This window comes from Theropithecus gelada, chromosome 17 (genome assembly GCF_003255815.1).
Source record: "Theropithecus gelada isolate Dixy chromosome 17, Tgel_1.0, whole genome shotgun sequence".
NCBI classification, from domain to species: Eukaryota; Metazoa; Chordata; class Mammalia; order Primates; family Cercopithecidae; genus Theropithecus; species Theropithecus gelada.
The window spans coordinates 73,286,689-73,314,152 of NC_037685.1; the positions used below are offsets into that span (position 1 = coordinate 73,286,689).

The 27,464-nt window shown below is 37.5% G+C and overlaps 1 protein-coding gene across 7 annotated transcripts in view; it reads left to right on the forward strand.

Annotated features, from left to right (window-relative positions):
• Nucleotides 1-27,464, forward strand: part of DGKH (diacylglycerol kinase eta) — a 217,283-nt gene that overhangs the window by 145,608 nt on the left and 44,211 nt on the right. For all 7 annotated transcript variants that reach the window (XR_003116502.1, XM_025364521.1, XM_025364523.1 and 4 more), the window contains 7 exons: nucleotides 2,580-2,664; nucleotides 6,584-6,669; nucleotides 15,239-15,338; nucleotides 17,534-17,807; nucleotides 18,897-19,019; nucleotides 23,323-23,454; nucleotides 26,934-27,051. Coding sequence is in view for 6 of the 7 variants with exons in the window: in XM_025364521.1 (XP_025220306.1) it covers nucleotides 2,580-2,664; nucleotides 6,584-6,669; nucleotides 15,239-15,338; nucleotides 17,534-17,807; nucleotides 18,897-19,019; nucleotides 23,323-23,454; nucleotides 26,934-27,051 (918 nt within the window). In the remaining variant the exon portion in view is untranslated. The remainder of the gene's footprint in view (nucleotides 1-2,579; nucleotides 2,665-6,583; nucleotides 6,670-15,238; nucleotides 15,339-17,533; nucleotides 17,808-18,896; nucleotides 19,020-23,322; nucleotides 23,455-26,933; nucleotides 27,052-27,464) is intronic.

Genomic DNA, 27,464 nt, shown 5'->3' on the forward strand with positions numbered 1-27,464 from the left:
ACATTTGGATGGATTTATTTACCATTTATTTAACTGGCTTTGACCAGTAAAGTATTTCCAGCTATAAGGAACTTGACTTTTATGTTTCTACTCGTGGTTTTCCCTGTTTGGATATTTACAAGTTTAATTGTTTTGTTTGCTTGCATCATACGTGTTTTCTGCACTAGAATGTAAGCTTCTTTGGGAGAGCCTATTCACCCTTGTGTTTCCTGTGACTTTGAGATGCTCAATGTAGTTTATTATGCTTTGTTTCTGCATCTGCCTCATGGATAAATGAATGACTTTTGGTTTTCAAATATAAATTTCTTTTCTTTTCTTTTTATTTTTTATATTTTTTTATTTTTGAGACAGAGTCTCGCTTTATAGCCCAGGCTGGAGTGCAGTAGTGCAATCTCTGCTCACTGAAAGCTCCGCCTCCCGGGTTCACGCCTTTCTCCTGCCTCAGCCTCCTGAGGACTAAGGCGCCCGCCACCATACCTGGCTAATTTTCTGTAGTTTCAGTAGAGACGGGGTTTCACCATGTTAGCCAGGATGGTCTCTATCTCCTGACCTCGTGATCTGCCCGCCTCAGGCTCCCAAAGTGCTGGGATTATAGGCGTGAGCCACCGTGCCCAGCCTCTTAGTTGTTGTTGTTGTTGTTTTTGTTGAGACAGAGTTTCGCTCTGTCGCCAGGCTGGAGTGCAGTGGCACGCTCGCTGTGACCTCCGCCTCCTGGGTTCAAGCAATTCTCCTGCCTCAGCCTCCCGAGTAGCTGGGACTACAGGTGTGTGCCGCCATGCCCAGCTGATTTTTGTATTTTCAGTAGGGACAGGGTTTCACCATGTTGGCCAGGATGTTCTTGATCTCTTGACCTCGTGATCTGCCTGCCTTGGCCTCCCAAAATAAATTTCTTTTAAAGTATTTTCATGTCAAGAGTTGAATAGTAGCCAAAAGTAACTAGTTTACATATCCCAAAATATAATGTATGTCTATTGGGGGCTTTCTGGGAATTTGAATTTTTATGCAAACATTTATTCTCATAGGCTGAATGATACACTAGGCTCTGTTTAAATATTGATCTTGGAATTTTCCTCTGGGTTCTATCAATAGCTTCAGCTGTGTTATGCTTTCTTAAAATTCATGTGTTATGATACTGCTTTTATTATGCTTTGTTTCTGTGTTAAAATCTTTATTTCACATCTTTTTTTTTTTTCTTTTATTTTGAGATGGAGTTTTGCTCTTGACACTCAGGCTGGAGTGCAGTGGCACGATCTTGGCTCACTGAAACCTCTGCCTCAAGGGTTCAAGTGGTTCTCCTGCCTCAGCCTCCCGAGTAGCTGGAATTACAGGCACCTGCCACCACACACGGCTACTTTTTTGTATTTTTAGTAGAGATGGGGTTTCACCGTGTTGGCCAGGATGGTCTTGAACTCCTGACCTCAGGTGATCTGCCTGCCTCGGACTCCCAAAGTGCTGGGATTACAGGTATGAGCCACCGCACCTGGCCTTTTTTCTTTTTTTCTTTTCTTTTTTTTTTTTTTTTTGAGACAATGTCTGGCTCTGTCACCCAGGCTGGAGTGCAGTGGCGTGATCTCAGCTCACTGCAACCTCCACCTCCCAGGCTCAAGTGATCCTACCTCCTCAGCCTCCCAAGTAGCTGGGACTACAGGTACGCAGCACCATGCCAGGCTATTTTTAATTTTTTTCGTAGAGACACGGTTTCACCATGTTGCCCAGGCTGGTCTGGAACTCCTGAGCTCCAGCTATTCATTCACTTTAGCCTCCCAAAGTGCTGGGATTACAGGGATGAGCCACCACACCTGGCCTTTGTTTCATATTTTGTTAGTCTACAATAATGTCCTGGCCTAACTGTTGTTCCCACATTTTGAAATTATTATTTTAAATAGAAAATTGGACTTGAGTTGATTGCTTTTCTCTAACACCAAATGATTTTGTGTTTGCTTTGAAATTAATACTTATAGCTAATTGAAATAAATTTACTTCAGTTAAGTATTATTAATATTTCCCCCCTACTCCCATGGTTACATTCATTCTTTCTTAATTTAAGAAGGGGTATTTCGGTAGTTTTCATTTTATGTATGTATAAGCTGATTTGGCAAGTTGAGTAACAGTTGAGTAACAGTTTATAGGTAGTATGTATTTATTTAAGACATTGTTTTACAACTTTGGGGTTATGACTCATTAGTAGTTTATAACCTAATTAGTAAACTGCAATGAGCATTATTTTTAAAATAGAATAGAAAAGAATGGAAAAGTCAGAATGTATTGTACCTGTGAAGAAGTGGGGGCGTTGTAACAAGTGTGGATTTCTTATTGTGGGCTATGGGTCTTAAAACATTTAGAAGCCACTAATTGGAGAAATGGTAAGATGTGGACATCATAAATTATGAATTCAACATTTTATCAGATTACTGAAATGTGATCTCTTTTCCCATTTTTGGTTGTTTTAAGATAAAATAAACCATAGTTCATGAATGTGTGTGTGTGTGTGTGTGTGTGTGTGTGTGTGTGTATGAGATGGTAACAGTTAGTTTATCCAATTTTAAGGAAATCTTAGACCAGAGTTTTTCTCCCTTTAGGTGGAGTATAATGACATATGAACTCAAATTGCCACCAAAAGCTTCCCTACTTCCAGGACCTCCAGAAGCATCTGAAGAATTTTATGTAAGACTTAACCCTTTACCTATCATTTGAAATGGGGGTGGGTATCTTGGACAACAAAATGTGAAAATGTACTCCTAATATATGGTAGCATGTTAACTTAATTTTATTTTGGGGGTATGGTCTCATTGACTACCTCTCGTCCTCTCCCCCAGAAAGAAGAATCCTGAATCTAGGTTAGAGTCCTTCCATGACCACCCACACTGGGAGTGCCCAGTCACTCCCATTCCTGGGCCTCTTCTTGTGTAAAGTGAGGCTACAAACTCTTGGGAGTTAAATGATATAACAGATGTGTAAAGCAGTATCTCTTCTCCTGTCCAGATAATCCTCCCCGCATGTTCTACCTGCCCATTTCCTTTGTGTCGGGAGAGCTCCAGGAAGGCCAGCTGATGTTTCCTGTTAGTGTTTATTCATCTTCTACTTTGGCCATTAGATTGTTTGGTTATCAGATGTTAGCTTCTTTAAACAGTCTCCAGACACACCAATACTCATGGCCAGAATATTATACAGTTTCTCTCTTACTGCTTGCTTTGCGTACTCTCTTCTTTTTCTTTTCTTTTTGAGACAGGGTCTTGCTCTGTGGCCCAGGCTGTCTGGAATGCAATGATCCAAACACAGCTCACTGCAGCCTTGAATTCCTGGTCTCAAGAGATCCTCCTGCCTTAGCCTCCCAAAGTGCTGGGATTACAGGCATGAGACACTGTGGCCGGCCCCTACTCTTTTGAAGGGACAGCAAGACAGGTCTCTGGGTTAAGCCTGTTGATACAGTTAAAGGAAGAAAGACCACTTAATTCCATCTCTACTACAGACCATAAATGACTAATGTTTTTAAAGATTCAATGTTCTGATTAAACCTCAAAGCAATGTAGATTTAAAACAGAACCTGACCTTCAGAGGATTATTCTCTGACACATTAAGACCATTTGATCTATGCTAGCTTATTTTTCCCTCCAGGAAAATTCATCTGTTTATTTCACAGTTGAAATCTTTGTTTTGTCATTAAGAAAATTATGATCTTGTCAAAACTAAGGCAAGGAATGATAACTACAAACATGGGGCTGTTTCTTAGAGAAGCTAATTGTATTTTTAAAACATTTTCTGACATAAAAACTGCTGATAGCCAAACTGCTTCTAAAAAAATTCGGGAAATACCAAATTATATGAAAAAGAAAATAAAATCACCTGTAGTCCTACCACCCAGAGATATCACTATTAAAGATTAATATATTTACCACTTGATTTTCAGCAGCATTTTTAGTTATGTGATTCCATAAACATAACGCATTTTTATAGAAACCAGTCCTTTAACATAACAGTATTTTTGTAAATGTTATTAATTTTCTTTCCAAAAAAGATGAAAAGGAGAATTTTTTTCTTCCATTTACTTCAGAAATGTCTGTTTTCTAGCATATAAAATAACAGTAAATAATTTACTTTTATCATTTATATATAATCACTAAATATGAGGTACAATTCTAAAGATATGAAGGAAATCTCTTTTTTTGTACAAAAGGGTTTTAAATGAAACTTTGCTTTTTAAAAATAAACTTATTTTTGTAACAAAGGGATAGCATACTTTAAGATAACAGATTAAATGAGTGTTCTGAATGGCCCTGGCTAGACCCTGAACTAGGCTGGCACCAGGAATGCATTTTACTGTATGTGACTTTTTTACCTTGAAAACTGAGATAAAAGTAGACTAAATCTTTCTTCTTAGCTTTTCTATATGTCACTGGCTGTGGGTCTTAGGCACATTACTCAACAAGCGTCGGGTTCTTTGGCTATAAAACAGGACAAAGGGGTACATGTATACAGAGTGCTTAATTACAGTGCCTGCTACACATACAAAATGTTAACTCTTATTACTTACCTTTCTGACGCTGCTAAGTGACTGCATAATAGGTTAATAAGTTTCATCTATAATTTTATCTTTGGACATAGAGGCTATTTTATTTTCCTCTGAGAGAAGTTGTATTTTTTGATCTTCAAATATTTTTAATGGACAAAAAGTTGGATTTTTTTAACATAAGTTTCAAATGGCATTAATCAAATGTTACTAATTAATCCATTAAACAACTGGCATTAATAAATGTGTTAATAGCATTAATGATCCTGTAAAATATTTTCTACCCTGCAGGGAAGAAAAATAAAACCAACCTCTGGAGAACATTTTATTTTTTCAAATTTTAAAGTTTATTTTTAGATGATATATTTTCATTTTTCTGATCCTAGCTGTAAAGATACAATTTTCAGTGTTTAAACTAAGAGATCAATGAAGTGGATCTGTGGGTCAATACAACATGATGTGTAACTTAGGAGCTCCTGGCCTGCCTTCCTTTCTTTAATGTAAAATTGCTTTCCTGTAGTGGTCTGCCTTTGAAGGAGGGAAGGTAGAAATTTAAAAGAGTAACATACATTTGAAAGAGTAACATACCCACTGGTGGAATGAAGGTAAATTAGGAATGTGGTTCTTTTGGGAAGAGGCTAGTCAGGAAGGCTTTGTGGGGAAGGCTTATTCAGACTTAATTGAAGATTCTGAACTGAGGCTGATTGGTGCAAGTAATGAAAAGATACCTGAGTCAGGCAGAAGAGCATAGGTGGCCAGCTTGCCTAGAGCAGATCATTTATACTAGAAAATGTTGAGCTGTTGTGAAATGGAATATTATTTGAGGCATACATTTGATGTAAGGCTCTGAATATGAGGCTGTTTAAATACTGTATACATTTTTACATATTAGGAAAATGTATGTGTTCTTTCAACAGAATGTTAAAGTTTGAGTCAAATAGAGAAGTGATTATGGATGCTTTTGGCATTTTGACTATTGTTTAAAAGAAATATTTATTTACATGATTATATGAAAGTGCATTCAGCATTTTAAAAAACTTTTTTTATTGAATCATACATACAGAAAGGTGCACAGGTCATAAATGTATAGCTTGATAAATTTTTACAAACTAAACAAATCTTTGCCAGGCCACCCGACAGTGTTCAAGTTCCCCCTAAGCCCCCTCATGCTCCCTTTCAGTCAAGACCCCCGCCTCCTACCCCAATAATCACTATGCTAACTTCTAATAGCATAGATTGGTATCTGTTTTGTACTTTATAAAATATAATCATTTTGTGTGCTTTCATTTGTTTCTGGATTCTTTCACTCCATTCTGCTATTAGATGAATGCTGCTGTGAACATCCTAGTACATGTCTTTTGGTGAACATACTTCTGCATTTCTTTTGGGTGTAGATGTAGAAGTTGAATTTCTGAGTCCTGTGATATCATTGCATATGTTCAGCTTTAAGAGACCCTGCCAAATCATTTGTGAGAGTGTATCAGTTTGCATTCCCATCAGCAGCATATGAGAATTCTGTAGCTCCATAGCCTTGCTAGCACTTGCCATTTTCTAGTTGTTTTCATTTTAGCCATTTTGGAGCTGTATGGTGATACTGTGTTGTGGTTTTAGTTTCCATTTGCCTGATAGCTGAGATTGGATATCTTTTCATCAGTTTATGGGCCATTTGGATATTTTGATATTTAAATGTCTAGTCTTTTGCCCAATTTTTACTAGATTTGATATTTAAATGTCTAGTCTTTTGCCCAATTTTTACTAGATTTTTTTGACTTTTATTGTACTACTTTGTAGGAATTATTTCTATATTGAGATATTTTTACATTAAAAAATTTTGTAAAGGGGTTTTTATGGATTTCTGTAAGAATATAAATTAAAGAATTCTAGAAACTGAAAGCCTTTTGCCAAAAGGAAATATTTATCTATTTTGCATAATGACTCTTTCATATATTTCATTATAGCCATTGCCCTGCCTAACACATGTCATGAAGGGCTCCATTTCTGGAGCAGCAATAAGTGAGTTGTGTAAATGCCAGCAACAATAATACAGTGTAGAGTTTTCTTTTTTCCTTTTTTCAGATGACGATTTATGAAGACTCAGTTGCAACGCATCTTACGAAAATCCTCAATTCTGATGAACATGCAGTGGTCATATCATCTGCCAAGTGAGTTGTGGGTTTTAAGTCTTTAAATATGGTGAAAATGAGATGATAGCTGGCTCCTACCATTTAGGCCATTTCTTTGTGAGTTTTCTTCTCAAAAAATATCTTGGAAGTAGCTTATAAAATTAGATATACTAAATTTGGATTGATTTTTAAAAATCACGTTAGCATCTTATTTGCAGTGGCGTATACTTAGAGGGTATTTTGTTATGTTTAATGTGAAATATTTTTATCAAAAAGGTGTAAGAAGCATTTAGAGTTTAATTAACCTAAATATTTAAGGACATGTTTATGATTACTTATAATATGGAAAACACATTTCATTATAATTCATTATTTCCATAAACATTACTATTTAGGAACTGTTTACATCACATTAGAAAAAGGAAAATGATGAGATTTTTCAAAATGATGTTTCTCAGCATGTTTAAATTGAATGATTAGATTTTAATTCAAAGTTATCAGATTTTAGTGAAGTTGATTTTGTGCATGGAGCCAAAGCTACTTGATGTTATTATCCCAAATGTTGCCTGGCTGGAATTTAGAATTTAGTTTTGAAGCATCCTATGCTGATGTCAAGAGACTGGAAAGTCGACTAGAAGAAGGGGTGACACCAGCTGAAATTTTCAAGCAAAAGAATGCACTCAAATTCTGGCTTAGCAAGCACGGGTTACTATTACACAATAAGAGAGGAGAAAAGGCGAAGAAGGAAAGAAAAGGAATGGGAAATGGTGGTGGTAAAGAAAAAATACACACATTTTGGCATATTATGTACTTAATTCGCAGTGAAGTTGAGGAAAGACAAGGTGAATCATTATAAACAAATCTGCTCGTGAAACAAGTACAAATGTAGTAACAATTGCTTTTGACAACATATCCCCCAGAAATAGGAAACAACACTTCACAACAGGAAAAGAGTTGAATGGCTTACGGCAAAGGAAGCACACTAGTTGGCCCAGGAGAGGTAGGCTGCAGACTCTATTTGGTGGGCAGTGCTGCAGTTGTCTGTTTTGTGCAAATATTGGACTAAAGCGTCTTCTGCCATTTTTACTTAATTGAAAACAATTTCTTTACAATCATGTCACTAAAATAAAATACAGAAATAATTGGAAACTGCGTCAAATAGAAGACTATAACTGTCATCTGTAACTTTATGGCTTAGTATTTCTTGTAAAGGAGAAAATTTAATTCTAACTTATTAATGTCAACAAAACAGAGTTTTAATATTTTAATATTGGAATTCTGTGTAAGATTGTATTTGAACCAGGTACAGTGGCTCATGCCTGTAATTCCAACACTTTGGGAGGCCAAGGTGGGCAGATTACTTGACGCCCAGGAGTTCAAGACCAGCCTGGGCAATATGACAAAACCTCGTCTTTACTAAAAATATATATACTAAAATTAGCCAGGCGTGGTGGTGCCTACCTGTAGTCCCAGCTGCTCAGGAGGCTGAGGTAGGAGGATCACTTGAGCCTGGGAGGTGGAGCTTGTACTAGAACTAAGATGGCGCCTCTGCACTCCAGCCTGGGTGACAGAGTGAGACCTTGTCTCAAAAAAAAAAAAAAAAAGAAAAGAAAAGATTTTATTAGAGAAAAGGTTTCCACTGCCAAAAACGTTGTACTACAAAGGTGTTAAGATTAAGAATGATAGGGAGAGAAAGGGGTGGCTACTACAATTACCCTGTTTGCATCTGTGAAAATTTCTTAACAAGAATTCCTCTTGGCCGGGCGCGGTGGCTCAAGCCTGTAATCCCAGCACTTTGGGAGGCCGAGACGGGCGGATCACGAGGTCAGGAGATCGAGACCATCCTGGCTAACATGGTGAAACCCCGCCTCTACTAAAAATACAAAAAATTAGCCGGGTGAGGTGGCGGGCGCCTGTAGTCCCGGCTACTCAGGAGGCTGAGGCAGGAGAATGGCGTGAACCCAGGAGGCGGAGCCTGCAGTGAGCTGCGATCTGGCCACTGCACCCCAACCGGGGCAACAGACCAAAAACCCGTCTAAAAAAAAAAAAAAAAAAAAGAATTCCTCTTAATTAAAAATATGTAAAGTATATGAAAGGTAGTGATCAAACACATGAAAGTAAATATAAAGGTTTTGCTGACATCCCAACTGTAAAAAGTGGCCAGTTAAAATATTTACTTAACTATATTAAACAAAAAATAATTCTCTTATGACTTGCTATACCTTAAAAAAGCTTCCATTACAGCTTTCCACCTTTTCTAGCAGTGTCCTCTGAAATGTCATATCAAAACACATTTGATTCACAGGGCAAGGGCCAGGCAATCACTTACATGTATGAACTGGGCCTGGGATGAGAAAGACAACAGGGAGTGCTAAGGCCTGGGACAAACTGGAGATTTGTGCATTTCACCATCAAGCAATACAATTCATTGAAAACCCCAGCAGCACTGCCCACCAAACAGAGTGTGTAGCCCACCTCTCCTGGGCCAGCCATTGTGCTTCCATTCAGCTCTTTTTCTAGTGTTCAGTCCTGTTTCCTATTTGTGGGGGATATGGAAAGAAGGCCTCTTATTTCTCCCTCATGGAACTGTTAGGATAATTAAGCTGAGTAATATAATAAGTATAGCGCTTATAAATGACAGGGCTATATTAAATTATGGTATCATCACCTACATTTTACCCAGTTACATTTCAGATGTTTTCTTTGACCTTGGCCTGACTCTTTGTCTAAGGCTCTTAGCCCTAGCTTTGGGTTTCTCCCTAACCAGCTTGCCTGCCCTTAAGCAGATTCCATTCCAATCCGGGTCCCCTCTTGTCACTCACTCGTCTGTGCTTCCAGGCCTTTACAACCCCAGATACAATTCTAGGGAATTTGCCATAAAGAGGCTGAAGAGAAAAAAGGTGAGACAATATGTAATTATTTGGTACTAGTAATACAATATATGTTAAATTTTATTTATTATTATTGTTGTTTTTGGAAGAAAATCACTTTATTCCAGTTATCTCACAAACAATAAAATCACAACAGCTGGTTTAAGAAGGCCACACAAACATTTACCCAGCCCCAAATTTTATGCCATCTTAATGAAATTCTGCACAGTAAGAATATCCTCTTCCACTGCAATTCTGAAGCAAGGAAGCTGTGAATGACAGAGGAGAGGCTTAACTGCTGGTTTCATACTTCATACCTTCACCATAACTGCTTCACCTTAACTGCTGGTTTCACACTTTATACCTTCACCATAACTGCTTCACCTTAACTGCTGGTTTCACACTTTATACCTACATTTTTGTGCTAAATTAACTTGGTCATGAAAGCCGATTTTCTGTGTCTTCAGTTGAACTTCTTGATTAGGCCAGTACATGTGCACGTCTGCACTGTTTCAGCACCTCATTGGAACCCTCACCAAACTTGATGTCACCCTAGTTCTGGGCACGCTCCAGAAACTGTTCTGTCTTACACAAGCAAGGCTGCTGCTGCTGTGCAGCTAGTCTCCCAGAGGCTCCTGGTAAGTGATGTCAGGCCTCGTGAGCCCAGCATTACCTCCTCTGTCGAAGGCCCCCATTCACATGATAGTTGACTCAGTGTGTGCCCCACAGCAGGGCCCACAGCCACACCAGCTGCAGTGGTTGCCATCTGGACCATCAGACCTGGCTGCCAGGGTGCAGCAGTAGGAGACTCAACTGCAGAGGGTGGGGCCACTGCTGGCAGCTGAGCTGCTGGTGCTGGCCTGGGTGCAGGTCTCAGTGGAGGTGCCTGGCTGGCCAGAGGGGCCATGCTGGAGGTGCAGCTTTGACTTCCATGTGCCATTGCAAATGGGCAGTGGCTCAGCATCTCTAAATTTCATTTCTATGGACATTTTCAAAGAAAACTGGTATAATTACTTCCCACCATACCCATCATTCAGTTTCAGTATTTATCAACATTTTGCCATCTGCTTCCTACTTTATTTTGCTACAGTATTTCTAAGAACATCCTGAAAATTATTCTACTACAGTTTTGGCATATGGTCATCCCTCTGTATCCATGGGGGTTTGGCTCCAGGACCCCCTTGGATACCAGTATTCACAGGTACTCAAGTCCCTCATAGAAAATGCCATAGTATTTGCATGTAACCTACACACATCCTTCCACATACTTTAAATCATCTCTAGGTTACTTATAATAACGAATGTATTTGCCATGTAAATAGTTGTTATACTGTATTGTTTAGGGAATGATGACAAAAAAATGTCGGCACATATTCAGTGTAGACACAACCATCTGTTTTCTTTTTCAAATGTTTTCAATCCATGGTTGGTTGAATCCATAGATAATGGAACCCATGAATATAGAGGGCTGACTGTATGTGTGTGTGTGAATGCATATAATCTTTTAAAAAATATAAAAATTAATCATAATTCTCTAATACCATCAATATTACTTAAGCCATATCCCATTTCCCCTAGTTTTCTCAGAGGTTTTTTTTGTGAACCTTGTCTGAATTTTGACAAGGTCTTTAAAACACACACACACACACACACACACACACTTTATTTGTTCAAAATTCAGACAAAGTTCACATACTACATTTGAGTGATATCTCTTTAAGACTTTAAAAATCTTGACCAGGCATGGTGGTCCATGTCTATAATCTCAACACTTTGGGAGGCCAAGATGGGGGAATTACTTGAGCCCAGGAGTTCAAGACCAACCTGGGCAACATAGTGAAATCCCTTCTCTACAAAAAAATTTTAAAATTAGCTGGGTGTGGTGGTATGTGCCTGTAGTCCTAGCTACTCAGGAGACTGAGGTGAGAGGATCGCTTGAGCATGAGAGTTCCAGGCTGCAGTGAGCTGTGATCGCGCCATTGCACTCTAGCCTGGATGACAGAGTGAGACCCAGTCTTCAAAAAAAAAAAAAAAATCTTAAAAAAATCTATAATGGTTCCCCTTTAAAAAACAATTCTTACTGAGGCATGCCATGTACAGTAAGCAACTAAATCACAAGAGCACAACTCAATGATTAAAAAAATACTACGTGTACGCACAGTCTCTCTCTCTCTCTCACACACACACACAGACACACACTTGTAATTACCACCTAGATAAAGAATTCCCTTATTTTGTGAATGTCATTTATTTATTCAGTGATACAACATTAAGGCAAAATGTTTTAACCCTCTTGTGTATGTTTGTATTTATTTCATACAATAATAATTCCTGGTAGCCTTAACTGTTTTCAGTTATTTTTAAAATGTTGAAATGCTAGTGGAAAAGTTGTATTCCACTAACACAGCTAACATATGGGTTAACCTAAAACAACATTTCTTTGACCTTAGCACTTCATCAATTTGATATGGTAATAGGAGTTATCTTCTGAGAATCACAGCTCTAATTAGCAATCATAGATACCATTTATTAATACAAATGAAAACCAGTTATTAAATCAGTTGTCTTTAGCTGCAATATATGTCTCTCCTTTTATTTAGTCAATAGTTTTAAAACATTTTTAGCTTTAACAGTTGGAGTTAATTAGGATTTTTACTTATGCACTCTACTCACCCCCCAAGTTTAAAAATAAATGCAATTTGTTCTGTATACAAAAGTTTCAGAAAATGGGATAACTAACTAGCAGGAATATTGACGCCATTGTCATAGAACCATAGAATTTAAATTTGGAACCTGCTTTAGGGATAATTTAGGCCAACCTGCCTCATTTAATTGGTGAAGGGAGGTAGTTGTTAAAAATATTTCCTCAGACCACAATCTAGCTAGAGACAAAGATAGCTAGAGATTTTTATGTGTTATGCGCTGATACTTCTAAATCGTCTTCAGTTTCAAATTGAAACTTTTTATTAGATGAAAAATGAATTTTTCAGATTCCCAAACGATGACCCTGCCTGCCAATCTATGATTCTGTCTGGGTACCATTGCCATATTTATCTTAGTGTAGTATGTGCATATTTTATTGTCATTTGCCCATACTTTCAGAACTTAAGTGGAAAGCTGGTAAATGAGGGTACTAATACTAGTGATGAGAAGTATGGGTCTAACATATGTAATATAGTGGAGATGATGGTGGAAATCATCAGGTATGTGAAATGTGGACTGTTGTTAGCCTCAACTGAGTATTTGGTTCACACAGTTGACTATGTTCAATTTTGAAGGAAGAGAACACAATTAAAGAAATAAAATGTTGGAAATACCAGAAGTTCTGTCTAGGCCTTATGCAGTGGCTCACCTCTGTAATCTCATTGCTTTGGGAGTCCAAGGCAGGAGGACTGCTTGAGGCCAGGAGTTAGAGACCAGCCAGGGCGACACAGAGAGACTACATCTCTACAAACATTTCTTTTTTAATTAGCTCAGCGTGGTGATATGTACCTGTGGTCCTAGCTACTCAGGAGGCTAAGGTGGGAGGATCACTTGAGTCCAGGAGTTCAGGGCTGCAGTCACCTATGATCACACCATTGCACTTCAGCCTAGGCAACTGAGCAAGATCCCCGTCTCTAAACATTTTATTATTTTTTAGAGTTCTAACATTGATTAAAGATATAATTGGGAATTTAGAATTTTTTAATCCCTATGGGAAAATCTGTGTTCTACTTTCATTTATTTGACTTTTGCACATCTTTTCTGGAAGTCTTATGCATAAAGTAGAAAACTGTGTGTATAGTTGGAGAATATCTTTTGTCTTCCTATGGTAAATACATCTTAAGATTGTCTTTTCTCCAATTTGCAAGTTTCTGGTTGGTAGGACTTTGCAATCATACTATTTTAAAGAATATATTTTATTTCTGTTTTAATAACTCTACATTCACTATTTAGGTATAATAAAAGGTTACTTCATTCCCCCAGAATATAAATATCTATATTCCTTCTAGCGTATGGAACTTAATGAGCCGTAAGATAGAGCATGTCTTCTGATTCTTTCCACACTTGTGTGACGAGCACTCTCCTAACTTTCACTTGCCCCTTCCTCAGCTCCTTTGGCCACCACTGTCACAGGATCATAGTGTCTCTGTCAGTCTCTGTTGGCTCAGTGACGTGGCACACTGAGGAGGGGCACTCCTGCTGCCCTTTTCATTTCTAGGCTGATGGGCTGAAGGGCTCTGTCTCTAGGAGTGAGTAAAATACCAACAAAAGTATTATGATAATGATATGACATATGCAGTTTCACAAACCAAGAGAAAATTATGTCAAGACGATGTTATAATAATGGCAAGAAAAACCTCTATTTTGGAGTTACAGAAAGAGGCGTCAATGCTTCTCTTCCTTAAAGTAGCGCATCTTACAGATGCTTTCAGTAAAATGCATAGAAGAGATTTTGTGATAGTGTTATATTTCAAGAAATCCCATGAAGTATTGTTCTTGATCAAATAAGAGAAAACTTGACACGAAGTACTTGAATGCATGTCTAGTAAATGATAAGCTAGATTCTCTGTAGAAATTTGAGTTTAAAAAGCCAACGAGGAAGTTTCAGGATTAGAAAATATTACCTTTTGTTCAAATAAAATCTAGAAATGTTTGCTAAAAAAAAAAATTATTAGAAGCAATACAATTTCCAAGATGATAAATGTGAAGGTTGGTGGTGTGTGTGTCTGTTGGGGGAGGGGTGGTGGTGGTGTGTGTGTGTCCTGTATCTATTGAATTGCTCAAGTTCATAATACTGAAGTATATGGAAATTTACCATTTTGCCACTCAACTACCAGAGAAAGTTGTGAGTGTAATAGAAAAGATAACTGCTGGAACCTTTTTTTAATTTAAATTTCTCAATTTATATCAATGATAGAGAGCAATACTATGATTTAAAAAATAACCTGATTCTATCAGCATAAGCCTTTGCTTTAAAAAAGCTGGTCATATACCATTCTGTTGATTGTTGTTTTTAATCCAACACCAGATCCAGATCCAGATCCAGATCCAAAGCCTTTCAAAGGCAGATTTTGTTAGTGTTTCAAGTTATTTTGCCTTTTAGCTTATTTCTATTGCAAAGAAGCCAAATGTAATTAAAATAAACAAACAAGTAAACCATATACTGCTGACACTAACAAGACCTAAATTAGTCTTGTAGTTATTGCATTGGTTATCTCAAGGAAGAAATAAATAGATTTACAGAGAATGTAACTCAAGTGGCAGACTTGTTTTCAGCATAATGCACAATCTCTTTCTCTTCAGTAGTAATATATTGTAACTGTAACAATCAAAGTATCCATATGATGAGTAGTGCAGTGACAAGTGATAATCTTATCTTTGTTCGACACTGCAATTTCTGTTATGAAAATATATAAGCTTTAGAATTCCAGTGGAGAAAGCAAGATAATGCTTTTATCATTTTTAAATGGGATCTACAAATACTTAATTTAAATATTTGAGGATAGCTTGTTATAACATTAATTACTATAATTTAAGTAATATACAGCAAGGCTTATTCACATATGCATTTATCACTTAGAATGTCTTGAACTTATGTGAGACAAACTGCACAGCAGATAGAAGCGTAGATTTATGTACAGATGACCCAGATATTTGACAGTTTGCTTAATTGTGTTTCTTTTTAAATATATTCATAAATCAAAGCAAATCAATTCATGAAGCTTCCTAAATTGTACAACTTCTTTTCCTCAAAGGACACTATGTGAAACTGTAAAGGACTTCGTTGCCAAAGTAGAGAAGACGTATGACAAAACCTTGGAAAATGCCGTTGTAGCTGATGCCGTAGCCAGTAAAGTAAGAGGGGACCCTTCAGGGCATGAGAGTGGTTTACACACAATGCTCACATTCAACTGTGTTTCAGAGCTAAATTGATTAAGTGGTTTTCCTGCCAAAACATCTTAAATTGAAAGAAAAATTACTTTGGATCAGATCTGAGGATTTTAAAAAAATATTCTATTTTATTGTTACACTTTAATATGTAGGAAAACTGCATTGCTGAAAACCTAACTCACATCCCTGTCCCAGTGATTTTTGGAGACAGAGTCTTGCTCTGTCACCCAGGTTGGAGTGCAGTGACACTATCTCTACCCACTGCAACCTTCACCTCCCAGGTTCAAGCGATTCTCCTGTCTCAGCCTCCCAAGTAGCTGGATTACAGGGGCTTGCCACCACACTCAAATAATTTTTGTATTTCTAGTAGAGACAGGGTTTCACCATGTTGGGCAGGCTGGTCTCGAACTCCTGACCTCAGGTGATCCATCTGCCTCAGCCTCCCAAAATGCTGGGATTACAAGTGTGAGCCAGCACACCTGGCCATGATTGACTGAAGGGCAGATGCATAGCAATCAGACCACAGGGGACCCCATGCAGCTGGGTTCCAGTGGGGAAAGCAAGGCTTTCCATTTCCAAGCAGATTTGGGCCCAGTTCAGCTCTGTTCCAGCATGGTTCTTTGGATTTCCTAGACATTACAATTCTTGGTCTCTTTCAGAGTGCTGCTTCTTGCATTGCCTTTTTCCTTAGAGATTTCTTTCCCCTTTTTTTTTTGAGACGGAGTCTCGCTCTGTCGCCCAGGCTGGAGTGCAGTGGCCAGATCTCACCTCACTGCAAGCTCCGCCTCCTGAGTTTACGCCATTCTCCTGCCTCAGCCTCCCAAGTAGCTGGGACTACAGGCGCCTGCCACCTCGCCTGGCTAGTTTTTTGTATTTTTAGTAGAGACAGGGTTTCACCGTGTTAGCCAGGATGGTCTCGATCTCCTGGCCTCGTGATCCGCCCGTCTCGGCCTCCCAAAGTGCTGGGATTACAGGCTTGAGCCACCGCGCCCGGCCTTCTTTCCCCTTTTATAAACTAAAATAAGAACAGTTTACTGAACCTTAAAAACTACTACCTTTGCTTTCCTAAGTTCACAACAGGGACCTTCTTACAAAAGGCTTGAGTATCTCGGACTTGCAAACGAATCAGCTTCCCCAAATCCGTGCTGGAGATGGCAGTTAAATTGAGTGGAAGGAAAAGAAAATAGAAATAAATATATATTTGAAGTTTTCTGCTTTTTTCTCTTGTCTTTCTGCTCTGTGGAGAGTTTCAGAAAATAGACACCCTTTCTGGCCATACTTCTGTTTCTAAACTATTTCTGCTGTAATCTTGTCTCAGCATATCATCAAAGACAAATAGATGAGGAGGAAAGGGACTGGAAATTTTATGGAGATGAAAAGTATATTGGGGGTAGCATCAACAGCTTCAGTCCTAAATGTTTCTTCACCTCTCGTAATACAAGAAAAGCAGAAAGAAACAAGGGCTTGCCTAGTGCATGCTTTTCTTTCTGTATTCCTCTTCTTTTCCCTCCTTATCCTTGTGCCTTTTCCTTCCTGCACTTTCTTTGAGCCAATAATCCCTTAGGCATTGTTCACCCCTTTGCAAACCAAAGCTTTGAAGGGGAGTTTGCTGCGGCCTAGCCAGACGTGCCGTTTGTGATGCTCAGAATGGTGCATTAAGTCAGTTACTTTTTTTAAAAAGTTGATCCAGTGTTTTGTTATAATGTATAGCAAATTTTGTGTAATTTTTTACATAAAGCATCACTTTGTATAAAGTGTCTGTTGTGTTATTTTAAGAAAAATAGCTGTGTACACATTGTAAAGATTTTTTTCCCCATGAAATGGAGTCTGAGTGACTCTGAAATTACAAATCAATGAAATTCTGTAATAATTGTGCCAACTTAAAAAATTATAAATTATTCCATGTAGTAAACATCAATAAAGACATCGTCCCTCTAAATCAAAAACCATAATTTAGATTATCATTGTCTATCTCTACTAAATGGAGGTTTTAAAATTAGCAGCTTCCAGAACCAAAGCATCTACAAAATTAAAGGTGGGAATTTTAGTGTTTTTCTCTCTAGTAATTACAGTTCAAAACATCTCTATAAAAATTTCTTGTACTTTGCTGATCTTGATTATTTTTGAATATTTTTCTCATTGCCGTATTTTCCTCTCAGTGTTCAGTCCTGAACGAGAAGCTCGAACAACTGCTGCAGGCTTTGCACACAGATTCCCAGGCTGCACCTGTTCTCCCTGGCCTCAGCCCTCTCATTGTGGAGGAAGATGCTGTGGAATCGTCCAGTGAAGAGTCCCTGGGTGAAAGCAAAGAACAGCTCGTGGATGACGTTACCAAACCTTCCTCCCAGAAAGCCGCCAAACCAAGAGAAATCATGTTGCGGGCGAATAGTTTAAAGAAAGCAGTGAGGCAAGTCATCGAGGAAGCCGGAAAAGGTACACATTAACAAGCTTTGGAAGAAGTTGGCAGCATTTCTACTGCAAGCATAACAGAGTTTTCATAGAGGTCAGATTGGACACACTCTTTAAAAACAAAATCTTTAAGGCAAGATAGAAGATAAAGTCATTATAAGAAAACTTGTACATAGTCTTATATATTGTAATAGTAGTAGTAAGAATCAGCATATTAGTGAGGAATAAAATAAAATATCAGAAATAAGTTAAATTGAAACATTTCTATCTAAAATATAAAACTAGTTTAAATGACATAGAAAAAATTTTAGATATAGTTTACTTAATTGGAATCTGTTGAATTCTTGAAGAAAGTCAAACCTGTAAACCTACTTTGAAAATATAGAAAAGAAAAATTTTTTTGAGACAGGGTCTCACTCTGTTGCCCAGGCTGGAGTACAGTGGCGTGATCTCAGCTCACTGCAACCTCCACCTCCCAGGCTCAAGCTATCCTCCTCCCTCAGCCTCCTCAGTAGCTGGGACCACAGATGTGCACCACCATACCCAGCTAATTTTTTGTAATTTTGGTGGAGGTGGGATTTCACCACGTTGCCCAGGCTGATCTCAAACTCCTGGGCTCAAGTGATTCACCCACCTCAGCCTCCCAAAGTGCTAGGATTACAGGCGTGAACCACTGCACCCTGCCAGAAACTATTTTCTTAACATTAATTTCCCAGATGTTTATGTTGCTTTATTAAGAGCTTATAAAAGCTCTGCCTTGTTTTAATTAATGTGTACATCAGTACTTCTCAGAATTTTAGCTATGGTCTGAATGTTAATGTTAATAGGAATAATTAATGTTCAAAAACCCCTTTATAGGTTGTAACTTGTATTTCATTCTCTAAAATCTTATACTTTACTTTTTTATTCTGATAAAAATATAATTTTAGCAACTTTAGTTTTTAATCTTTAGTTCTTCAGACCTCAACCCCAAGTTCATTGCTAAATAGTGTTTATTTGTGAATCTGGAATTTCTTTTAGCATATGTTTCAATTTTCCTTTCCTAAGCATATGTTAATATTAATGGACTTTATTTTTACCTATCCAAACTGTTTATCTTCTTACTACCTGAAGTTATGGATGACCCGACAGTTCACCCCTGTGAACCAGCTAATCAGTCCTCTGATTATGACAGCACAGAAACAGATGAGTCTAAGGAGGAAGCCAAAGACGATGGTTCCAAAGAATCACTAACTGGTGAGGAAACGGGAAAAAAATTATTTTGGAATTAAATAAAATGTCATTTTGCTTTTAGTTTTCAAAAGGCTGATCAGTTTGAAAAAAAACTATTTGTATTTTTATTTTTGAAGAGGCTTTTTGGAAGTTAATGCTTAGATAGATATTCATGAATAATAAAATAATTAAGATTAGACTATTGTCCAGTACTCTCACATCCCTCTCTTATCATGTAATCTAGAGATGTAACAGTAAACTAAGGATTATAGGACTAAGGATGATTAAATATGTTGGTTTTCCTGAGGAAAGAGGGAAGAAACACTTAAATCATCTGATTTGAACCCATTATAGCTCACAGATTTTTTTGAGAATTGTAAGAAAGCTACAGCTCTCCTAACGCTCCAAATGCACAAAATTGGGCATGTAAGTGATTCAGCAGTCCCTTCAGTTCCGTCAATCAACCTTCTGGGTTGATAGTCCTTATTAAGCTTCAAAATCATAGGACTTTAAAGCAAGCTTTAAAATCACAGGACTTCCAATTACAGGCCTTGCTTTGTTGAAATTATTTTTGTAAGGAAAGGAATATGTAATCGCCTGAAGAATGTTAAATATTTTTTACCTTTTAGATTTTAATTGAAAATGAATTTATACTTTTAATATTTTATATTGCCTAAGGGAAAAGTTTCTAACTTACTGGAATAAAAGCAGAAATTAAAATATTAATGAAGATGAGGCAACACAAAAATAAATACATGGCACTTATGAAAAGTCAGCACCATTATATCAGAACTGTTTGCAGTCACAATGGACATTGGGGACTCTAGAAGTGGGAGGGTGGGAATGGTGGAAAAGCTAACTATTGGGTACTATGCTCTGTACCTGGGTGATGATATCAATCATACCCCAAACCTTAGCATCACTCAGTATACTCAGACAGTAAACCTGCACACGTCCCCCTGAATCTAAAATAAAAGTTGAAATTATAAAAAAGGAAACGTTTTCATACAATGAAAAAAATCAAATTTATGGAGAGCTGACTATATCAGATTAACATTTTCTGCCTGAGCTCTGGCACGATGAAGACCTTTCATTCCCCATGTTTATGGCCGATTTCCTACAGGACTAGTAGTAGTGAGTACATTTTAAATGTTACGTGTTTGAAACATTACTTGTTAACTTTGAAAAAAATTAGATGGTAGGTTTATTAATATGTTGTTGCTGAGTTCTAGCTTTAATATGAAGCTAAATAAGTAGAATGTAAACTTAGTAAGTAAAAGGAAAGATAATTGATAAAATTATTTGAAATTTAAATACCTGTTTTTATCTTATTCTCAAAAAAATTTTTAAAATGTTTGCAATCATTAACTTTTTGCTTTTACTTTCACTACTTATAAACTTGGGCAAATTTCTTAACCTCTCTGTGGTTTTCTCATCTCTCATATGAGGATAATAATCTACCTACTTCATTGGGTTGTTGCGAAGGTTGAAAAGTTACTGTATGTAAAGTGCCTAGAATAGTGTCTGGTAGATAGTGCTGTCTGAGTGTTCACTGTCATCTTTATTGTTGTTATTTTTATTGCTGCTGCTGCTGCTGCTGCTGCTGCCACCAATTACATTAACTGTGAGAGAATATTTCATTGTACTTGAGACTCTTAAAGACTTTGAAATCAGACCTCATGGACTTCACATGTTCAGCATACAACCCAATGCAGCCATGTTCTAGGACCCTTGAAGCAGATGGCCACGAGCCTTAGGACCACTGACTTTCAATACACCCCCCTCTTATGGTCAGCTCTAATTGTTAGAAAGTCATTCTTTATATTGAGCTTTCTATTTTCTCCCTTAAATTTCTACCCATGATTACAGTAATTATTAGGTTTTATGAATGATAGTTTGACAGTAACAACTACTGGCCTTTATGTAGTGCTTATGGTTAGTTTAAGGAGCAATTTCATATACATTTCACTATATCAAAGAGGACTCTGCCTTTGGAGTTATTTCTCCTCTTCCTCCTCCCCCTCCTCCTCCCTTCTTTCTTCTTCTTCTTCCTCTTTTCTCTCTTCTTTCTTCTTCTTCTTCTTCTTTCTTCTTCCTTCTTCTTTCTTCTTTCTTTTTCTTCTTCATGTGGCCGCCCTTAAATGATACCGAAAACAGCTTTGGTGGCATCAGACCTTCTCTCACCTTACATGTTCTTTTCCAGATGATTGACCCTAAAATTTCTCTACCAGTTTTTAAGTTGATGATTTTAAACCTTTTGTTTTTCTGGTTGCACCCATTTGGTCAATGTTTATCTTAAAATGTGATGCACTCTTTTAAACAAAATTCTTCAGATATTTTCTGTGGTGTATTAGCACATTGGTACCCGTACACTACTCATTCAGGACATTTTTGATGTTACAAAGACGACCCAAGACTTCTCTTTTTTAAAACCTAATTATAGTAGTCTACACTCATCCCAATGAACTTTTATCTTTTTTATTTAGATCCATTATTTCATCCTGTGAAGTCTTGTGAAGCTTGATTCTATCATCTTAAGTTTATTTCATCTGTGAATTTGATAAGCAGGGCTTAGATATTTTCATCTATTAGAAAGTATTGATTAAAGCAGAGCTGACAATGGCATCCTTATTATACACTAATAATTCCTCCTAAGATGATGGCTGTTAGGATTGGTTTGTCAAAGCTTATTTAATGGTTTTCCAACTGGTTATCATCCCACCTTACCATACTCTTAAACTTGACACTTCCATTGTGGCCTGTAAAGGAAATTAAAAAATACAAATATAGTGCTGTAAATGTTGATACTGAAATAGATGCAGATTTAGAAAAGTCTTTAATGGTACAGTATTTGGTCTTTATTTTGGCTAATAATCTGACTTGTTGGAAATCAGTAGCAATAGTGGAAGTAGAAGTATATGAAATACTACTTTTTGAGGCACATTTATTGTGTCATGTAATAATTCATATGTCTGAGATGTGAGACAGTATATTAATATGATTGATGAGATTATTTAAGAAGAACCAGAAAACATTAATTTAGTTACCTGTAATGGAACATCAGTCTTAGTCATTAGTACGCTCCCTGCTTTTTGTCAGAGTTGAACATCAAAAAGTTGTTTTTATGAGAAATTAGCCCAGGAGTCCTATCTATTTTTAAAAGGGGTGGCTGTTCTGTTACTTTACTGCAATGGGACTGGTTTTGAATGAGAGAATAGAGTGTAAAATTAATATAGTTAGCTTGTAATTAGTTTTAGGGAGAGTGAAGATAATTAAGTTTTAGAGTATTTTAAAATTGAGTTTGAGAATTACTGTTTCTTAAAAATACCTACCAGTAACTCCTAAATTGGTTAAAGGTACCATTTGCTCTGCATTAACTTGCCTCAGTTTAGAGTTAAATCTTTCTTTTTGTTGTTTACTTTGAGAATAATTATATTTTAGAATAATTTTTCACATGTATTGAACTTTTACAGGAATATGATAGAACTGTTTGGGCAAATCATCATTTTGAATAAATAATTAAGAAGTACAGGAAAAATATGTTAATTTCACTTGAAGATAGATGCTATTTTTCTTCCATTTATTTGTTTATTTATGAGCCAGAGTCTTATTCTGTCACCCAGGCTGGAGTACAGTGATGTGATCATAGCTCACTGTAACCTCAAACTCCTGGGCTCATGTGATCACTCCAGCCTCAGCCTCCCAGGTAGCAGGGACTACAGGTGCCTGCCACCATGCCTGGCTAACATTTTTGTAGAGACAGGGTCTCGCTATGTTGCCCAGTCTGGTCTTCAATTCCTGACCTCAAGCGATCCTCCTGCCTCAGCCTCTCAAAGCTCTGGGATTACAGGCATGAGCCACCACACCTAGCCTCTTCCATTTATTGAAGGCAATGTTAAATCATGTTTCATGTGTTTGCTCTGGGAATTACATTAACTAAATTTGATCATTCATTTGATATTTATGAGAAAAGGATTACATGGGTAGGGTGCATTATAACACATGTGTTTCATTTTCAAAAATAAGCAGACTTCAAAAGTTTCATTTATCTTTAAGTGTGAGTTGATCATATTCACATTATGAGTATTAGTGACCTTTAATTTTGGTAGACATCTATTTCTACTGATCTTCTTCTATTTGAGATGAGGAATCAAGACTTCTGATTCCCTCCATGTAAGTCTCAAGAAAATGTAAACCATAGCTATGCATAATATTTTCATTTCTACTGATTGATTTAAACATTATTTTATGTTTTAAATTTATAGGAACTTGCTTATTTTTATAGCTTTATCATTGTCTCTTTTTAATCTGGACTTTTTGCCAACAGTTAAAACTGCACCTCGGTCTCCAGATGCCCGGGCAAGTCATGGCCATTCCCAACCTGATTCTGTCCCTGGTCCAGCTGTGGCAGCCAGCAAAGAAAACCTCCCTGTGCTCAATACCAGAATAATCTGCCCAGGTAGTCCAGATTCTGAAACATTGTGTATTTTTCAGTATTTCTGTGAAAATGTTAAGTATTTATTTCCATTACTGTGGAAACATGTTCTTAAAGATAAATGTTCTTTTAGTAGACTGTTCTTGTTATACTTTCAGTCAGAATCTAGGCCCCTAGATTCTTCCCTGTATAGCAGTTGCCTAGAAAGTATTAAAACACATGTTTTGGCCGTGCTCAGTGGCTCACGCCTATAATCGCAGCACTTCGGGAGGCCAAGATGGGGAGATCACAAGGTCAGGAGTTTGAGACAAGCCTGGCCAACATGGTGAAACCCTGTCTCTACTAAAAATACAAAAGAATGAGCTGGGTGTGGTGGCGCACACCTGTAATCCTAGCTACTCAAGAGGCTGAGGCAGGAGAATTGCTTGAACTCAGGAGGTGGAGGTTGCAGTGAGCTGAGATCGCACCACTGCACTCCAGCCTGGGAGACAGAGTGAGACTCCGTCTCAGCAAACAAACAAACAACAAAAAAACCACACGTGTTTCTGGGTCCTGCCCTGAGAAATTATGATTTGGTAGTTCTGGAGTGGAGTCCAGGAATCTGCATTTACTAAGTTCCCAAAGTAAGTCTGAACTTACGTTCTGCTACTTCTTAAGCTTTCCTTTTGGTGTTTTTTAGTCAGCATTCTGCTGAATCCTTTTAGTTTTAAGCCATAAGTCTCTCTGTAGTCATTTTTAGACAACATTGATGTAAATTATTCATAATTTTGGATTAGGCAGTGATTTCTTCGATATGATAAGCACACACCACAAAAGACAAATAAATTGGACTTTACCAAAATTAATAGTATTGTGATTCAAAGGACACTATTGAGAAAGTGAAATGACAACTTAAGAATTTACAAATAATATATCTGATAAAGGTCTAGTATCCAGAACATATAAAGAACTCTTAAAATTCAACAATAAAAAGGTAAATATCTTGCTTTTAAAATGGGAAAGGAATCTAAATAGACATTTTCCCAAAGAAGATACACAAATAGCCAATAAATACACGAAAGGATGCTCAACATCATTAGTCACGGGGGGAATGCAAATTAAAACCATAACGAGTTGCCCCATTATGCCACTAGGATAACTGTGATCAAAATAGACAGATGATAACAAATATTGGCAAAGATGTGAAGAAATTAGAACTTTCATACATTGGTGGTAGGAATGTAAAATGGTGCAGCCATTTTAAGAATAGTTTCACAGTCCCGCAAAAAGTTAAACATAGAGTTTACATGTAACCCAACAATTTTACTACTAGGTATATACCCAAGAGAATTGAAAATACATGTCTACACAAAAACTTGTACGTGACTATTTATAGCAGGATTCACAATAGTCCCAAAGTGGAAGCAGCGCAAACATCCATCAGTTGAATGGATAAACAAAAGTGATATATTCACACATGGAATATTACCTACCCATTAGAAAGAATGGAGCACTGATACATGCTATATAGAAACACTATGGAAAGTGAACCTAGAAGCCAAATGTAATATGACTGCGTTTGTATGAAATGCGCAGAATAAGCATGAAAGTAGATCGTGGTTCCCAAGGAACTGGAGGTGAGGTGATCGATGGAATGGAAAATAACAGCTAGTGGGTGCACCATTACTTTGCAGGGAAACGAAAAGGTTTTAGAATTAATAGTGATGGTTGCACAACTTGGTGTATATATTACAAACAACTGAATTATCTAAAAACTTTAAAAGGGTTAATTTTATAATATATCAATTGTATCAGAATAGAAATATTAAAAGAGAAAAAGAAAGATCAATCTGGAACAAACTGGTTCTGGAAAGGCCTTCAGATTTAGAAGCTGTGTTCCTATTCCAACTAGGAACCTTGGGATAACCCCTCTGGAATAAAGTTGAAAGGAATATGGCTAACCCTAAAACATCTTAGAAAATGTTAACACTTGGCTTGGCTGGGCACGGTGGCTCACGGCTGTAATCCCAGCACTTTGGGAGGCCAAGGCAGGCAGATCACCTGAGGTCAGGAGTTTGAGACCTGGCTAACATGGTGAAACCTCGTCTCTACTAAAAATACAAAAATTAGCCAGGCATGCTGGCACACTCCTTTAATCCTAGCTACTTGGGAGGCTGAGGCAGGAGAATCCCTTGAACCCGGGAGGCAGAGGTAGCAGTGATCCAAGATCATGCTACTGTACTTCAGCCTGGGTGACAGAGTGGGACTCTGTCAAAAAAAAAAAGAAAGAGAGGGAGGGAGGAAGGAAGGAAGGAAGGAAGATATTATTAACACTTTCCTCTGGGGTAGCTGGAGTGTGGCTCTCACCTCTCCAAACTGTTCTTTATGCTTACTAAATTTATTGTTTTCTTCATTCATTTACTTGTTTAGACATAAAGGAAATTGGCATAAAGAAATATGCCACAGTATATTCAAAACTATGTCATTAAACGAAAGAACAAAATTCATTGTATTTGATAATTGCCTAAACATTAAAATAATGAATGATAATAATTCCCTAAGAAGAGCATAGTGCTGAGGAAAGGAATGTTTGCTAAAGAAAGGACTTGCTGGGCATGGTGGCACATGCCTGTAGTCCCAGCTACTTGGGAGACTGTGGTGGGAGGATTGCTTGAACCCCGGGAGATCGAGGCTGCAGTGAGCTGTGATCGCACCATTGCACTCCAGCCTAGGTAACAGAGTGAGACTCATCTCTAAAGAAGATAAAAAGAAAAAGAAGGAACTTGTTTTTCTAATTTCCTCGTGTTTCCCTTGTTCTTGTAGGTCCCTATTAGTTTGTCTCCTCTCCAGACTTTAGTGCTTCTAGCTTTCATATTGGGTTGAGTAGATCATAAAATTCATTAGCTTTGAATACTGTAACAGTTAGAAAACTAGTTGGAAAGCATGGTGAAATAAATTTGAAGTAAGATAGAGGCTTCATTTTTTATATTTAATACTATATTCTTCTAAAATTCACAGATACCTACTTTAATACTTTACTACTTATTCTTAAAACTAACAGTGAGTCTTCACCTTAATACATCTCTTAGTATTTTAAATTGAGTATCATTATCTATGGTTTGAGAATATTGAAGTGATAACTCCATGACATTTTGGGTAATTCCACCTTTATTGTAAATTCCTTACAGACTTAATACCATCTTTGCTATAACAAAGGAAGTAACATGTATTTGTTATAGAATTATTTGTTCTAGAATTATTGGGATGGTAAATGGGAAAGTGTCACAAAGCCATTCCTATTTAGGTCCTCCTCTCCTTAATTCTTTATATATATAGATCCTTGGAAGTGTCGAATGCCTTGTATTCACAAATGTCATTGTTCTTAATTTTGATTAATGAGAAGAGTAGGCACTGAAAACCATGCTTTTAAAAGTAAGATATTTGACATTAGGCCTGCATGGACTGGTTCTTTCTCTGTTTTTTTCTTAACACGCGATCCCATCTGTATTTGTTTTTCTGTCCAGGTTTAAGAGCAGGACTGGCTGCCTCTATTGCTGGGAGTTCAATTATCAACAAAATGTTACTAGCAAACATTGATCCTTTCGGCGCCACGCCGTTTATTGACCCAGATCCAGATTCCGTGTAAGAAAATGCTTTTGCAAATATTTTGTTTGGGTTCTTCTTGTTTCTTTTCAACATGAATTGTCACATTTTACACGTATTACAATAAACAGGGTCCCATGTATAAAAAGGATGATCAGAAAATTACAAAAGTTGATCATGCCAAGCACATGGAGACCTTTAAAATTCAGTGGTCTCCATGGTCTGTCCCTGAGGTAGGTCCTTTTCCAGCCCGCCCGTTCTCTCTGAGAGCAACCCTCTGGCAAAGGAAGGGACTAATAAATAGAACTGATGCTATTCCCTTTACCTCCTTTCTGTTTTTTTTTTTTTTTTTTTTTTTTGGCCGAATGTCCCAGGACCTTCCTCCCGGCTGGGGGATGGAGGCCACTGAATGGGCCCAGGCCACGCCCCCCCCTCCGGGTTCCCCCCTTCTC